Source organism: Apium graveolens, chromosome 1 (genome assembly GCF_009905375.1).
Source record: "Apium graveolens cultivar Ventura chromosome 1, ASM990537v1, whole genome shotgun sequence".
Taxonomy (NCBI): Eukaryota; Viridiplantae; Streptophyta; class Magnoliopsida; order Apiales; family Apiaceae; genus Apium; species Apium graveolens.
In genome coordinates, this window is record NC_133647.1 from 177,638,249 (window position 1) to 177,657,048 (window position 18,800).

The following is an 18,800-nucleotide window of genomic DNA, read 5'->3' on the forward strand; positions in this document are numbered from 1 at the left end:
AAAGATGTTTATTTTTTGAAATTAATTCTCAGAGATGCTTGATATGTCATAGAACATGTCCAAAGTAGTTCACATCAACAGCATATATTTGTGGCACCGAACACAGAACTGCTTTTAAAATATCTTCCTGGAAACTAAACTGTCAGTTGTTATTGATGTAGGAAAATATACCTTTTTATCTGATCTTTTTTCGGTGTTATTAAAGTTCTTTTGCTTTTGTGTTGGCCATTAAACAAGTTTCAAGTTTCATAGATTCTTCTGCTGCTTCCCTGCATATCTCAACTTACAGTATAAGGAAGTAGAAACCAATAACTGCTTTCAACACTTGCCAGTTGCAACACACTGTTGGCAGAAGCAGAGCATCTAACAAAATAAAATGAATTTTTTAGGCCAATTATAACTCTGTTTAGCAGAAGCAGAGCATTTAACTCGAATCCCAGTCGAATTTCAATGTATTCATAACTACGGGGTAAAAAAAATATTCCATTATAATTTGACAGGTGCTAAAAGATATCCAACTCGAGTCTAGGCTATGATCTCCTAATTCTGTCACTGATTGCATGCTAAAATTTTGATTTCGTATAATATAATATAGGCGTCTTTCATCAAAGAATGTGTAATGATCAAAACTAAATTCCGTGGGTATGTAAAAAGATCAGTCCTCTAAACCACAGATTCTTCATCTGCTTCTGCTGCATGATCCGCTTCTCCTCCCCATTGCTTAATTCTTTTTCCAGCTATTGAAGCCTGCAGTAAAAACCAATTCAACATTTTTCTACGCGTAAAAATTCAATCCAAGGATCTTTCTGGTGATAAAGTGATGTTTACCTCTTTGTTCCAGTTGGTCTTGTATGCCATCCACATCAAAACTAGTGTTTGTATCACCGTCCCACCCAACATGCCAATCCAAATACCCTGCAAAGATTAAAATGTCATTACAGCAAATCTATCTTACGTCCTTCTCTTTTTTAACAAATCTGTACTTACTGTCACTCCCATGTCGAGTTTGTAACCCATAATAAGGCCAAGAGGAACTCCACATACGTAATAGCACCCAATATTCACATAGGCAACGACAGCTTGCCATCCCGCTCCAATGGCCACCCCTGCGATTTAAGAAAAACAAATACATTACTGCAAATTATAAGGAAAACTATTGAGCTCCAAAAGAGAAGTGACTAAAATATTTGAAATTTAATTACCTGAGAGAGCGGGTTGAATGTTGTTAATAAGAAGACAAGTAGCTAACAATGGTGTTAGTCCATTAACTACTTTCTTGATTTCTTCACTGTTGGTGAACAGAGAAGGGTACTCTTTCCGAAAGATGATGAGAATTAGAGAGAAGAAGAGCCCGATCACAAATGAAGTCAGAACGACCACTAGAACTGAAAATTTTGCTGTTCTTGGATGTGCTGCTCCCAATTCATTTGACACCCTTACGCTGCACAAGTTTGCAAATTGCATGAACAAGTAATAAGAAATTATTTAAACTGTCTCATTGAAAAAAATTCAAATTTTTGTGTATCTTTTATTTGGGAACAGAGTATTGATTTTTTTTCTCCTCTTAGCTTCACTGCACGTACCTTATAGCTGCATTGCATCCAACAGATACCATCACTGCCCAGCCCACAATGTTCGTGCTGCAAATGGAATCAGTGCAACAAAATTATATAAGCCCTTCTAAATAGATTATACATTACAATATGTATGATAAAGAATTCAAGACTTCGTAAAATAGATACTTACCAAATGGAAAGTGCATCCACGGCTACTTCAGCATTCTTTAGATATCCAGCAAACAGTACTAATAACATATAATACCAAATCTCTAAGCTGCATCGACATACATCAAATTATTGGTTTTAGTCATCTGACCAGACAAAAAAAATTATAAACACCCAATCTAGTTCATCTACGTGAAAATAGTACTAGAAATTTGACATGTAGGACTACGAGAGTGGCTACACTCCGCTAAAACTTAAACATAAAGTCTGCTAATCTACAGACATGTCAATCTGCAAAGATACCAGTCATTGAGCAAATTTGGAGTTAAACCTTTATTAAGATGGTCTTGATTTTGAGTTTAGAACATAACATATGAAGTGATAACAAATAAAGTTTCTCAGCAGAACTAAATTATAAAAGGACTTACCAAAGCATAACAGCTGATGCAAGGGATAGCTTAACAAAACCCCATAAATTCTTAAAAGCCCTCAAAGAAAAGCCAGACCAGGCTTCTCCACAAGTCCCACTCAATATGTATACCAGCTGTGCCAGCACTATGAACCACCATGAAAGGTTAAGCACCAGTGCCCCTCCTGCTAGTCCCCATCCCAACTTCAACATCAACAACCAGCTAAATAATGTGTGCAAAGCAAATGCAGCAGCGGATATCCAAGCCATGGCCATAATCTTGCTCTGGGACTGCAAAAACTTGGCTATAGGAAAATTCATAGCATATGCAAACAGCTGTGGAATCATCCACACCGCTAATTTTCCAGCTTCTCTAGATATATCTTCAGTTTGACCAATTAGTCTCAAAAAAGGTGCAGCAAATATGTAAAGAAGCATTAGCATTAGACCAGTGCAATTCAATATAATCCATGATCTTTGCATGTATACTCCAAGCAGATCAATCTGTCCTGCTCCAAACGCTTGTCCGCATAATGTCTCTAATGCACTTCCCATCCCTAACTGCATTCAAATACAAGTACAAATTTGTTATAGCTATTAGCTTCCGATCATCAATATTTATTTTTCAAATAACAGATAAGCCTAATCGTACAAGCAAAAAGTTTTAACGCAACAATTGAGAAAAGTGTAAATTTAAAAAATACTTTAGGTTAAGAATACATGCTAAAAATCAAAATAACACTTGAGGATTAAAAACAGTACAACCCTGGAGAACAGAAGCGATATTTATCTACATTTTTTTAAGATTTAATACGCGGCAAAAATCAAAACAATCAGAAGAAAAATTTATTACCAGAATACCGAAACAGAAGTTAGCGATGATGGAGTTCTCAACAGAGAAGGCAGCAAGCTCGAGACTCCCAAGATGACCAGCAAAAGTCTGTGTGACAGCTCCAAGCGAGTACTGACAAATACTAGTAAAAATGGCAGGGCCAGCAAGGATCCATAGCTTTCTGGATTCGGCCATAAATTCTTTAAAAAAATCTCGACATCCTTTAATGGGAGCGATGTCATCTGCATCAGGAACAAAAAGAGAAGCATAAGAAGCAAAGGAGTAAACAGAAGATCGCCCGAGAAGAAATCGCGGTGTTTGATCACCATCCAAGTCTCCTCTCGGGGAGAGAAGTGGGAGTTTTGTTATGCTATCGATTTCTTCCATGTAGATGCTAACAACTTTTTTTACAGCTAAAACAATTTATGGTGCTGTGATAGTGAATATTTGTTTGAAACCCTATTTATAGGCCTGAAATAGACGTGTATACTAGTAATCAGCTGCTATTGCAATAGCAGCTTTCCATTAGATAGTGAGAAAAAATAGGAAGACTATGAGCTGTGATTTGCAGTGACCTTATTGCTACATGAATGGCGTATATATATATGGCGAGTCGCAAAAATCTAGCGTGCATGTATGTTAAATAACATATGCTCTATATCTTTTATTTTATTTAGGGAAATAATGTTAATTTTTTAGTTGGCAAAAGTCAGAAAAATTTGTTATGTATGTGTTGCAGTGTAGCCATCATATAGTAATAGTATAGATTAAATTGAAGTGAAATTAAAAATTAAATTGTGGAAATATGAAAAATATGCGCATATCTAGTAAGGGCACCAAATAAGCTGTTCCTAGAAATTTTTTGACATTTTTTCGTTATAGAAAAAATAAATATATTGTGCATAAAATGTTATGTGTCTCTCCTAAATATATTAGGTGTCTTTATAAAAAAAAATCTGAAAATACCAGCCTGCACTGATAGCTAGCTAGCTTTCAGTGAAGGAGGGAACAAAAAACTAAACTGAAGGCCATGCATGAGTTTGTTTTGTTGATTACAAGAACACAAGAACTCTACTTGAACCATATTACAAGAACACAAGAACCTTAGTTAACAGAAAATGAAAGCAAAGGAACACAAGAATCAATCACATTGCTTACCCCTGCCTAGTGGTGATTCAATGTTCATGATGACAAGAACTGTTTCTACAAACACACTCTTTGATTCACACTCTTTTTTTTTGAGCTCACACTTTCTTTCAATACTTTTTGTTTTTCAGAAACGAACTCAATACTTCTAATATTTATAGGTGGGTATTAATCTTGATTTTAGAAAAAAAAATTCAAGGACAGTATATTGGGATTTTGAAGATCCATTAATATATTCTCCAAATTTCTAAATGCATATCAAAATACGGTGATTTTAAAATGCGGTGCTACTTCTATCCTTTTAAATCAGCATGCATTTACTTCATTTCTTATAAAATAATATATTTGCTTGAATTTTATAGAATAATAGATTTCTAATAAATCTATATCTAGACAAACGTTATTATTTTGAACTTTCCGCATTTTGGTATGGTATGAGCTGAGGTCAACCATACGTAAGCGTTAAGTTCTTATTTTAAGTAATGTCAGGGACAGCAATACATAGGTGCTCGACTCACATTAAATGGCTTATTTAAAATTAAAATTACTTTTACTAACTTTACAATCCTGCGATTTACGGGTTTTTATTAATAATTTTTATTATTATTTATAATTATAATAAAATATTAGTTAAAATTAAATAGTATATAATTGTTGAAATTTCAACCATTAACCTTATTAGTATGTTAATAAATAATAATATCAATATTTGTTATTGGCAGAATTCAAACCTGAAACTTGGACGACGTATAAATAATAATATAAATATTTGTTGTTGGCGGGGTTCGAATCTGGGAGTTAGAGTAGTGTAAAATAATAATATAATTATTTGTTATTGGTGGGATTCGAACCTAGAAACTTGGGTAATGTATATTATTTTAGTATTTAGATCTAACGGTCCTGACTGTTTGATTAAAGAGATCCGAAGGTCAAAAGTATGGATAACCAAACCAACAAAAAAGCATACCAAAGTATACTCCATTCTATTAAATAGTATATAATTAATGAGATTTGAACCATTAACCTTATTAGTATGTTAATAAATAATAATATCAATATTTTTTGTTGACGGGATTCAAACATGAAACTTGGATGGCATATAGATAATAATATAAATATTTGTTGTTGGCGGGGTTCGAACCTCTGAGCTTGAGTAGTGTAAAATAATAATATAAATGTTTGTGATTAGCGGGATTTGAACCTAAAAAGTTATTGGGATAATGTATATTCTTTTAGTATTTGAATATAACGGTTCTGATCATTTGATTAAATAGATCTGACGATCATAAACGGGGATAACTAAACCAACAAAATAAACATACCGAATTATACTCCATTTCGATTATTATATTATAGTATAGATTCCTTTCTTGATTAGAATATTTACTAATTCTTTCTTACTCTCAACTGTTATTCTCTATTTGTAATTTTTAATGTGTTAACGGAGGAATTTGGTTAACAAAGATTTGAGGTTCGCGGTCGGAATCAAGATCTGCAGCATTGGTCCTTTGCCGTGAATCTCCTATAATGTGCCTACGCACATCCTTTTATAGAGGATCAAGCCCTACGTAGTTCTTGGAGAACAAGAAACCTAGATGGACTTGGCTTCTCATTCGGTGGCCCAATAGGAGTTGTCGAACCAACTTTATATTATAACTCGAATATTTTTTTTTTAGGAGTTCCCGACGATACGACCTAATCACAAAGGACCAAGGCTCGATTACGACTTCAGGATTTCACGGACAAGGAAATTCCCCGGCCGAATGATATCCCTATCCGCTACAGATATTTCCGTCGATCAAAACCGCAGGTATAGCCATGACTTACCACAAATGCCAAAGCGCATCCTTCCTCCGATAAGGATAACCCACTAGACTACATGGCAAGTAATCCCAAGCATAGAAGTGCAAAGTGCGAGATAACCCCAAAGTCTCCCGTCGAGGACAACCCGCCGAATACGGAGACAGGGCTCCCAAAGCACACACTAGATGTTTACGACCGTTCCCCTACGAGGATAACCCGCAAGACTACAGAACGACGCCTTCGACATGTTTTCTGAAGGAATTTACGGACGAGCGGAAGTATGATATAACAATTATTCCGTAAAATCATGTATCGCACATATAGAAAAACCATATAAAAATCAAGGGAGCGGAGGAATCGTAATCATACCTTTAAAATCGAAGCTTTATAACAATGGATGCTAGCAGTTGCTCCTTAGAGTGTGAAGCACTCTACTGGTATCCACCAAGAATAATCCTTCGATGAAGTTTTTATAAAGATGAAGCCTTATAAAAGTGGTGCCCTTTTCTTTTGAGAGGGAGAGAGATGAAGAAGGGAAGGCTGACAACTAAGTTTTCACAAAAACACAAGTGCATCACAAAACTCTTCTCATCTCATTCTTTATATAGGGCTCACTAGGTTTTCAGATAATTAATATATCAATATATATTATTACATCTCCTCTTTCAATGATTTCCTAATCAAATGAAAGCGTTGTAAAATATATTTGAAATTTTTATGAGACCTAGGTTCCTTCGCTTGTGTTATTGCTGCGTTGTTATCATAATACAACACAATAGGCTCCTCAATGCTAGGAACAACTCCCAACTCAGAAACAAATTTTCTCATCCAAACGGCTTCTTTTGCAGCCTCACTTACAACTATATACTCTGCTTCCGCTGTGGAGTCAGCCGTTGTAGACTGTTTGGAACTCTTCCAACTAATCGCACAACCATTCTGAGTAAACACGTACCCTGACATGGATTTGCTAACATCACTTTCTGATTGAAAATTAGAGTCAATATAACCCTTTATTTTCAACTCAGATCCACCAAAAATAAGAAAAATATCCTTAGTCCTTCGCAAGTACTTAAAGATGTTCTTCACTGCTTTCTAGTGGTCTTCTCCTGGATCGGACTGATATCTGCTTGTCACACTAATTGAGTAAGCAACATCAGGCCTAGTACATAACATCACATACATGATAGATCCTATTGCTGAAGCGAAAGGAATCTTACTCATACGCTCTCTTTCCTCAGGTGTCTTAGGAGATATCCTTTTGGAAAGGGATACTCCATGGCTCATCGGTATGAGACCGCTCTTGGAATTTTCCATGCTAAATCTTTTAAGCACTTTCTCGATGTATGTATCCTGGGTAAGACTTATCATTCTTCTAGATCTATCTCTATAGATATTCATACCGAGAATGTAGGATGCTTCTCCCAAGTCCTTCATAATGAAGTTCTTCGATAGCCACACTTTGACTGATTGTAGCATCGGTATATCATTTCCTATAAGAAGTATGTCATCCACATACAGTACAAAAAATGTTACCGCGCTCCCACTAACCTTCTTGTAGATTAATGGTTCATCTACGTTTTTGATAAAACCAAACTCTTTGATTGTCTCATTAAAACGGATGTTCCATCTACGAGAAGCTTGCTTTAGTCCATATATGGTTCGTAGCAGCTTACACACTAGGTGTTCATTCCCTTTGGAAACAAAACCCTCTGGCTATGTCATATACACTTCCTCTTCAAGTTTCCCATTGAGACAGACCATTTTGACATCCATTTTCCAGATCTCATAGTCATAGTAAGCAGCAATCGCAAGCAAAATCCGAATTAATTTTAACAGGGCTATAGGAGAAAAAGTTTCATCAAAGTCAATCCCTTACCTTTGTCTGAATCCTTTTGCCACGAGCCTGGCCTTATAGGTCTCCACCTGGCCATCTGCTTCAATCTTTCTTTTGTATACCCATTTGCACCCAATAGGCTTTACATCCTTTGGTGCTTCAACAAAAGTCCATACTTGGTTGGCATACACAGATTCCATTTCGGATTCCATGGCACTCTGCCATTTCTCTGAGTCAATATTACTCATACCCTCATTATAGGTCATAGGGTCGTCATCATCAATGAATGACAATTCATTGTCATTCTCAATGACAAGGCCATAATACCTCTCAAGTTGGCGAGACACTCTCCCTGACCTACGAATGGGATGTTCCACAGAAGGTTGTTCAGTCTGAACAGGTGTTTCCTCTTGAACCATAGTACTTTGCGCTTCTTGAACTTCATTAAGTTCTATTTTGCTCCCACTGTTTCCTTCAAGGATAAACTGTTTTTTCAAAAAGGTAGAATGTCTGGAGACAAATACCCTATGATCGGTGTAAAAGTAATACCCCAAAGTCTCTTTAGGATATCCCACAAATCTACATTTTATGGATCGAGATTCCAGCTTATCAGGGTCAAATTTCTTGACATAAGCTGGACATCCCCAAATTTTAACGTGTTTAAGACTCGGTTTCCTTTCTTTCCATATCTCATATGGAGTTTGAGGAACAGATTTGGAAGGCACCTTATTCAGTAAATATGCAGAGGTTTCCCATGCATAACCCCAAAGGAATACTGGAAGATCTGCGTAGCTCATCATGGACCGAACCATGTCTAACAAAGTTCGATTTCTCTTTTCAGATACCCCATTCAACTGTGGAGTATATGGAGGAGTCCACTTAGAGACTATACCATTTTCTTTGAGATAATCTAGAAACTCTCCATTCAAGTATTCACTACCTCGATCTGATCGAAGGGTTTTAATACTATGTTTGGTTTGTTTCTCCACTTCATTCTTATATTCTTTGAACTTTTCAAAGGCTTCATACTTGTGTTTCATCAAATACACATATTTGAATCTAGATCGATCATCTATAAAAGTAATGAAGTATGAAAATCCACCCATGGGTTGCGTAGACATTGGTCCACATACATCTGTGTGTACCAATCCTAGCAAATCTGTATCCCTCTCTCCATGTCCACTAAATGAAGATTTGGTCATTTTACCCAATAGACAAGACTCACATGTAGGATATGATTCAAAATCAAAGGGGTCAAATAACCCTTCCTTATGGAATGTCCGTAATCTATTTTCACTAATATGACTAAGTCTGTAGTGCCATAAATAGGTAAGATTTTCATCATCCCTTTTCCTTTTATTGGTGTGTTCAATTTGTAGTAAATTATGCTCTACGTCACATACACACATACCATTATTTAAAATACTACTATCATAAAGAACGTTATCTCTAAGAATTGAACATTTATTATTCTGAATAACAAACGAAAATCTAGCCAAGTCTAACATGGGAATAGAAATAATATTCCTCACAATTGAGGGAACAAAATAGCAATTATTTAAAACAATTGTCTTGCCCGTAGGCATATGTAAATCAAATGATCCTACAGCTTCAGCAACAACTCTTGCTCCATTTCCCATCCGTGGAATCACCTCCTCTTTCTCGAGAGTCCTACTTCTCTTAGGCCCTGCAACAAATTACAAATGTGAGAACCACAGGCGGTATCTAATACCCAAGTAGAAATTTGACTTAGTGACATATTCACTTCAATCATGAACATAACTGAATCAGAAGCGGCAGTCTCACTACCCTTCTTCTTCTTCTTCAATTCTGCAAGATAAATATTGCAGTTCCTCTTCCAGTGCCCCACCTTGTTACAGTGGAAGCAAACAGCTTTGCTCTTGGGGGCTTCAGCTTTTGGTGGAATCGGCTTTTTCTCACCTACTTTCTTCTTCTTCTTGGGAGGGTTCCTCTTCTTTTTCTTAGAATTAGAACCTTCACCAATTAGAAGAACATAATTCTTCTTAGAGGGAAAATTCGATTCCGCAGTCTTTAACATGTTGTGGAGTTCAGCCAGGCTGACGTCCAGCTTATTCATGTGAAAGTTCACAACAAACTTCGAAAACGAACCCGGAAGTGATTGCAAGACCAGGTCTTGAGTCAGCTCCCCATCCATGGCAAAACCAAGTTATCCAAGACATTCAATAAAATTGATCATCTTAAGTACATGGTCATTCACAGATGATCCCTCAGACATCTTACAGCCGAACAGCTCCTTCGATATCTCATATCGAGCTGTCCTCCCTGCCACATCATACAACTCTTATAGATGCGTTAGGATAGTGTGAGCATCCATATGCTCATGCTGCTTCTATAGCTCAATGTTCATGGAAGCTAGCATGATATATTGAGCAATATTTACATCATATATCCACTTACAATACACAACATGTTCATCATTATGTGCATCGTCAGCAGGTTCAGCAGACTTAGGTGAGTGAAGCACATATTCCAGCTTCTCAACCCTGAGAATAATTCTCAAGTTTCGAAGCCAGTCATCAAAATTAGGACCAGTCAATTTGTGAGCATCTAGTATGCTCCGGAGTGATAGTGCAGAAGACATAACAAATATATTAAATATGTAAAGGATAAACACATAACAACACTTAGCAAATATTCAATTGCGTTTCAAAACACTATATGAATCAGGTCTTTATTCACAAGTGGCTCCCACTAGTTTACCTAATTTATACACCCCCCTAAGTGAAAAATTAAACATTCATAATGCTAGTGGGAATAGGGATCCTAAATTCCATCACACAACCTCGGCTGTAGCACGAAACGCCGTGTGATGTTCAATAGGCAGACAACTCTTGTCAATTAAATCTTATGTTATTCTCTAATAAAAATTTAGTCTCTTGAATAATTTGAGTCACAGCTGTAGCACGACAAACTCAATATTCTAAGTCAAGTCTAACCCAACATTTTATACAATTGAATCAGTCTCTAACGGCCCGCGGCTGTAGCACGTAACGACCATTAGATTCTAATTCATTGTACACATCTCTATGCAATAGACAAGTATTTCTTATTTCAAAATCAAAGCCCTCGGCTGTAGCACGAAACGATAATGATTCAAAAATAAGAACTACTTTCTACCATGTTGGAAGGCTATGACCACAAGCCCGTTGTGTCATTGGCCAATTAGTACTTGACATTACTTAATTTTAGAGGGATTATATTATGTTACAATCATAATCATATTATAAAGAGATTCTTCCTTTTAAATTAAATATTTCAAATCAATAATCGATAATTGGATGATTTCCAGATCGGAGGGAGCATTGTCAAGAGGCGTCACTTAATACCCCTTTTTACAGATCGAAATCCGCTTTTGACAGAATCATCCTTTCTCTCAATATTGAAAATTCATATTTAATTACGTGTTTCACAAACACAAGAATCTCATGATTGTATTCATAATATTATTGTTAAGGCAAGAAACGATTCTTATTCTAGATTTTCTAGAGTACGCCTTATTTTGATTTAAGTTCACCTAAATTTATCATCGCATGGTAAACATAGACATATATCTCATATATAAAAATAAATAAATAAACAAGTAAGCATGCAAGTAATATCACGTCACACATTGATATATATTGATGTATGGATTTATTATAGTATTTAAAAGTAATTAAAACAAGCTTTAAAACACTTCTGGGAATATAAACAGTTCAAAACAATTATATAAATTCTAAAACAAAAAACTAACGAATTCATTTATTGTAGTATTGATGATAAATATTATTATTATCATTATTGGCCCCTTTTGTAAATGTTATTGCATTTATGTCCCAAAAAAACTGACGAATTTATTTACTATAGCAACAATTACAAGGTCAGCCAATGGATGGAAGCAAATATTAAATTCATATTTATTCACATGCATAATTATTTTATGAATTTTAATTAAAACAATTTAAAAAAATTCATAACAAATAATCTACATATCACAAAATTATGAATAACAATACCTTGATGATCACACTTGTAGAACCTAGATCAGTGGTCAAGATCCAATACAAAAATTATTTCGAATTAATTCATAATTAAATCTAAATAAATTTGTAAAAATCATAATAAATTCATACATGCATAAAAAAATTCTGATTTTTTTATATGAATCTCTATATGCAGAACCTGGCTCTTGATGTCAATGAAGGAATTTACGGATGAACGAAAACAAGATATAACAATTATTCCATAAAACCATGTATCGCACATATAGAAAAACCATATAAAAATCAAGGAAGCGGAGGAATCGTAATCATACCTTGAAAATCAAAGCTTTATAACAATGGATGCTAGCAGTTGCTCCTCAGAGTGTGAAGCACTCTAATGGTATCCACCAAGAATAATCTTTCGATGAAGCTTTTATAAAGATGAAGCTTTATAAAAGTGGTGCCTTTTTCTTTTGAGAGAGAGAGAGAGAGAGAGAGAGAGAGAGAGAGAGAGAGAGAGAGAGAGAGAGAGAGAGAGAGAGAGAGAGAGAGAGAGAGAGAGAGAGAGAGAGAGAGAGATGAAGAAGAAGAAGGAGAGGGTGGCAACTAAGTTTCCACAAAAACACAAGTGCATCACAAAACCCTTCTCATCTCATTCTTTATATAGGGTTCACTAGGTTTTCATATAATTAATATATCAATATATATTATTATATAAATCCCACACTTTATCTTATAAAATATTTAAATAATAATTAAAACTATTTTAATCATTATTATTTTTCTAAACTCTTTAGAAAATAAATTGCTCTCTCAAAATACCTTCATCAATAAATTAATCTTTTTATGGTGTGACCCTGTAAGTTCAATATTAAGCCGGTAGTAGAAATAAATAATAATAAACCTTCTATTTATTATTTATATGAATTCTAAAATTCATTAAATATAATTAACTGATTAATTATATATATTCTACATCGTGAGTGATGCTTCTCAACATATCGCGACTATTCGGATAATATGAATTCACTGCTTAGAATACCAAGATTCTGTCACTGACTAGTTACCGTACAATAAATCCTTCTACCCTTACAATATCCTGATTAAATACAAGGCATGGATCTCATGTCAGGCCTATCAAATTTAATCATATGATTTCTTATTCATAATGCAAAGTTCATATTAATGCAAATTAGAAACTCCTTTCTAATTTTATACACTTTGGCCAGAGATTCCAGAACTCGCATACTAAGAATAACATAGGATATTCTCTTCCTATACTGGAAGGGGTAGATCCTCTATTGACGTTAACTATCTCCATACACAAATCCCTATGCCCAGAATAGACCTAATGGATGTCCTTGAGACTAAGCACTAAACCAAAACACAGTTCATTATATACAAGATAACTTTAACGATCTCAAGTCTAAGAACACTTGTACAACTATCACTCAGTGAATAACTATTGACACGTGAGTAATCTCCATTAGTTGTCTAACTTATCGAGTCATGTTCAGTGAACTTATTCCCTAATAAGCACCTACATACTAGCTATAGTGTCACCACACAAATGCCTATAAGAACAGACATCCTCCTGAAGGGAGCAAGCATAGTATGTACCAATCTTTGCGGATTTACTAACTTCCGATTATTTTTCCTATGATCAGGAACTGTTTAAGTCTAAAGTTATCATCTTCTAGATCTCACTATTACAATCTCATTATAATTCTAGAAGCTTTACTCTAAACTATGGAACATCTTATTCAAAACACTTTAAATAGATATAGCCCATAATAAAATCAAAACAAGTCTTTTATTAATATTAATGAAATCAAATAAGAATACAAGAAAGTTCTTCCTAACTCATCATATATGATTGGATTTAGGACAAACACTTTCATTTTCCGGGATGAAGGTCTCCCGGAGGGCCCTTTTCCTTCACGGGGCACACCCTGTGAAGGGTTGGGTTGGAGTCCTCTAGAGTCATCCCCATGCCTAGAGCGCGCCCTAAGCATTGAGAGGTCCTCCGGAGGCTCCTCTTCCTTCCTTGTATAATTCATATGCTTTGTTCACTTCCCACTTTAGTTATGGGAGCAACCTCCTTGCTAGTTCTTTCTTGTCATATCACTTGTGTCGGGGAGCGGCCACCCCGTGCGGCCATATAGCACAAGGCGCACCCTATGGGGGACATGGGACATTTCCCCGGAGCCGGGGTCGTTTTTCATTTCTTGATCATTTCACTTCTTCTCCCTTGATTTAAGATCATCCTTTATAGACTTCTTATCAATACTTATTCCTCGTCGTCGTTTTCTACTATAACGACCATCGTGGTACTGTCGTCGTAGCGGTCGTCGTGCAATTCCCCCAGCATGGTCATCTTAATCCTTATCGTAATCTTCTGTCGTAATGATCATCATAAACCTTCATATACAATTTTACTAATCATCGTCATAACTTCTCATCGTCAATAGTCGTCGTAATCGACTCCCATATAGGGAGCGCCCTATAAGGGGCACCCTAGGCTCTCCGAAACTTGTCTGTCCTCTTTCTCGGCGGTGATCCGACCAATTTCCTTAAAGCTCCGATAAAATACCCAAGACGATTTTATGGCATAACATAATATATTATTTTATCGAAATTCATATTTATCTATAGAAAAAAATCATATCACACAGGTAAGTTGCACAAAATAAAGTCATTACGTTACAAGCAAAACAAAATGCCCGTTAACATTGTTAAAAAGTCTTCATACTTAACTTTTAATTTATTAAAATATGTACTCTTTATTAATAAGCGAAACCAATTATAGTTTGGTACTAAAAGTAACAAAGTACCAAATTTTGTTACTCACTTGATATATACATATTTTCTCTATAAACTTTGTTTTCAACACATATCAATTTCTATTCTCCATACATATTATTTTTTTTTAGTTTCCATCCAATCATTTATTTAATTTTATAAAATAAAAATATTTTTAAGCAAATTTATGAATTATGTTAAAAATTATTAAGTTACGTTAAATTAAGTAAAAAAACATATATTTACTTTTAATTTGAAAAACTACTAACTACTAAGTAAACTAATAACACAGATTAACTTCTATTCTCTATAAAAAAATTAATTATTAGTTAGTGTCAATCCTAGCGTCAGTTTACTTTTAAATTGGATAATATTATTTTAAGAATAATTACCTAATTGCAAATTATTTTAGTGACAACTATTAATTTTTAAACTTAAATTATTGATTTAATGATTGTATTTGTTGTCCATCACAACGTTTATTTATTTTTAAATTTAAAATATTTTTTAACAGTAACAAATTTGTGGGTTTTATTTACATTATACTAAGTAATATTAAATTACGTTTAATAACATCTATTTATTTTTAATTTTAAATTTAATTTTATTGATAATTAAGTAATATTATATAAACTATATTGAAAAGGCTAATTATAAGATAATTATCAAATAATATTAATTAATATTATATTATCTAAAATAACAGATATTTGGTTCACGAGATAAATTTATATTTTGTTTCACAAAAATAAAACTAAAATGTTAGATTTCTATATCAAGTAAAACAATGAAGAACTAGAATTATAGTGGGAAATTTCATAACTTATTCGATTCCTTTTAACCATATAACTATGTTTTGCAAGTACCAACTTAATATTTGATATTAATATATTAATTTCAATTCGTGTTTCGCACGGATTATGAGTTCAATTCTTTACAAATACAATTCCAATATTTTTAATATTTGTCTCGTGTTTTGCACGATTATCAACTATCCATACTAATAAGAGAAACCATAATTTTTAAACACGAGAGGTCCCAAATCTTGATACTCACTAGAAAATTATTCTCTAGATACTGGATTTTTTTCTATAGATATACTCGAAAAATAATTTTTTAAATGTTATGTAATTAAATCTCAACTAACATAAATTAGCTCCTACTCTTTGTAAACTTTGTTTTCACTTTAGTTTTTATTTGTTAGTGTACATCTAAGTGTCGGTTTACTTTAAAATAATAGTATTACTAAAGTTAACATGTTAGATTTATATAAGTAAATGACTAGGTGCATAACTAGAACTATACGGTGGAATATCAGAATGAAGCTTAACTTCGATTTTTTTAACTACATAATTTAACAACATTTATTTATTATATTTTGATTTGTATTTTGTACGTATTTTGAGTTTCAGTTTTATGTGAATAATAACTTGATACTATTCTTTTCAATTTTGGGTCCGTACTTCGCACGAGTTACAGAATAGTATACATAAAGAATTATTATGATAATAATAGTAAATGTTTGTCACCTATATAGTAAATGTTTGTTACCGCTATAGTTGAATAGAATTATCATATTCATGTCCTTATTTTGGGTTTATTCTTTCTTCATGTGTCCATTTGTTTTTTTGTTTTCGTATTCTGACATAATATTGGTTTATTGGTTTTATTTATATTCTACCTTTTGGTTAATTTTTTGAATACATTTTGATAAATTAGGTATATATATTTTTCGCCCTAAAATAAAGGTATATGTTATAATATGAACATATATATGATTATCAAATAGCCCTAAAATAACATTAATAAAGATAATTGAATTTAGATAGCATGTAGATTAATACACCAATGCAGCCGTGAATCATTTCCTCATTTTACACTTGGACGCTATTTGGTTTTGTACTATAAATTGAACATCGACATTGAAATAAAATCTATCATTAGCAAATACAGAAACAGCACATATCATATTTCTTCTCTCGAGTTATTAGCATATTCTTCATATTTAAATTTATAACAGTATATATATTTTTCATGACTATTCTTAGGTTATCTAAAATACTGTATACTTCATCCTGGTGGGTGAGAAATGTACCACACTGGTACAATGAATATTCTGATCACCAGCTTCGATGATGAAGAAGAATCTAATTTGATCAATTTTAATGCATGTTCGTTCAATATTGATCTATTGTTTTTGTAAATGTGACCTTATATTAATGAATTATTGAGCTTTCAATTTTTTTTTAAAAAAATATCTTCTATAAATAACTTTTATAATTTTTTGCGTAAAAGAATACATCTTATTAATATATGAGTTGAGAATACAATTCCCAATACATGAGAAATAGTACTTAATTTTTCTTTCATCCACGCGAGCTTATTACATGGGCTGCTACAATCAAATTTTGGGGCTTCGCTGGAGTTTTGTTTAGGATCTTGATATTAGCATTTACAAGAAAATATTAATTATACTAACATGCAAAAAATAGAAGTGAATTTATATATTTAGTTAATGCGAGAAATTTGCGTTTTTATTACATTATAATCATAATTCGGCAGTGTTTTTAATTTATATTTTTAACAATTTGGCAGGGGAAATGTGTAATGAACTTGTGCATGTGATGGTCGCAAATAGCCAATAATTGACATGAAAATAAGGACAAAGTAACCCTACACAAATTTGTAGCCTATGCAAGTTAAAATGAAGCTCATGCATCAATAGGGGAATAACATGTCAGAATTTCCAAATTAGACCGAGGAAACGTGCTGAACCACATCTGTCTGCCACTGTAGCTACTTGCTCCTGGCTCTGATCCCGATGCACCTGTTTATTTTTTTGTAATGTAATGCAATCCTTGATCGAATTTCCCTTTCTCGCAGTTTTCTTGCTTTACTAAACAAAATTCTTGGCTCGCATTTCAACATAATGGAGCTCATAATTATTAACCGAAATGCCGTAATTTTTATTTTTATCAGAGACAAAACTAACAAGTTTTGAAACTTGAATATTTCCAATATACCTCAGCTCACTCTTTATATGTAATATAAATTATTGGTATTTAGTGATATAATATGTCATCATCTTCAATAATATTTTTTAAGTTAACTCCTTACTTTATATTGTATTATAAAAACATCTTGAATTTATATAAAAAAAGTGTAAAGAGAAAGATAGAATTATTAAGAATGTATAATAAAATAATAATTAAAAATGAAATTTGACTATTAAAATTGAGAAGAGAGATTAGACTTTAAAAATAAGTGTGGATTTAAAGAACCTATTGAAATATCTTGATTTTCCTTTCACAATTTTTATTTTGAATTAAAAATTTAAATAAAGAGCATGTTGAAGACGCTATTAAGCCGAGTATGCGGAAACTGAATGTCAATGACTACAAAGAGTTTTGATATTCTGGCCGGTGTTCTAAAAATCGACCGATTAACCGATTAATCGGCTGATTAATCGGAGTTCGGATGAGTCCCGTCTCGATTAATCGTTAATCGGGTCAAAGTACGATTTTTTAAGTCAAAAGTCGGGCGGTTCGGGAAAAATCGGTAGAATCGGGTCAAAAATCGGTCGAATCGGTCAAAGTTAAAAAAAAAATTTAAGAAAATTTATAGTTTTTTAAAATAATAAATAATATTTAACATTTAATAATTACTATTAATAATAATATATTAATATATTGACTATTTTACATATAGAAACAATCGTATATTCTTAAATACTTAAATCCTCTACATAAATCCCTATGTGTATTACTCTCAAATCAACACTCAACTCGGTTGCCCAATCGATTCACAATCTTAAGGTATTCTAATTTTATTCAATAATGATTACATCTTTCATATTTGTATTATTTTGTTCTATCTTCACTCAGTTTATTTTAAATATTAAGGTTTGAACTAGTAAGTAGTAATTTTTTAACTGAAAATCTTGAATTAATGATATATAGTTTTATTTTTATAAATCTTATAAAATATCATTTAAATAGAATTATTTATTATTATTTATTAAATAAATTGCTTCCGATTAATCACCGATTATCCGATTAATCACTGAAAGGTACCTCAATCGAACAATTCCGATTTCTACTTTTTAGAACACTAATTCTAACTTGTGTTGGAACTGCACGAGTACTCCATCGAATTCTCGAATGTCGAGGACAAATATTTAGAAAATGTGCCGTTTACTCTGATTTTAAAAATACAATCAAGTAAAACTAATTTCCGAGTTTCATTA

The 18,800-nt window shown here is 33.2% G+C and overlaps 1 protein-coding gene across 1 annotated transcript; it reads right to left on the reverse strand.

Moving 5' to 3' along the window:
- Positions 1-443: 443 nt before the first annotated feature.
- LOC141722333 (protein DETOXIFICATION 30-like) lies at positions 444-3,518 on the reverse strand. Its single transcript, XM_074525037.1, has 8 exons — positions 2,987-3,518; positions 2,153-2,694; positions 1,747-1,833; positions 1,584-1,640; positions 1,203-1,441; positions 988-1,106; positions 829-915; positions 444-747 (listed from the first exon to the last, which is right to left on the reverse strand). Exons 1-8 carry the CDS (start codon positions 3,350-3,352, stop codon positions 664-666), a joined length of 1,581 nt encoding a protein of 526 aa, XP_074381138.1. The 5' UTR covers positions 3,353-3,518; the 3' UTR covers positions 444-663.
- Between the last annotated feature and the right edge of the window lie 15,282 nt (positions 3,519-18,800).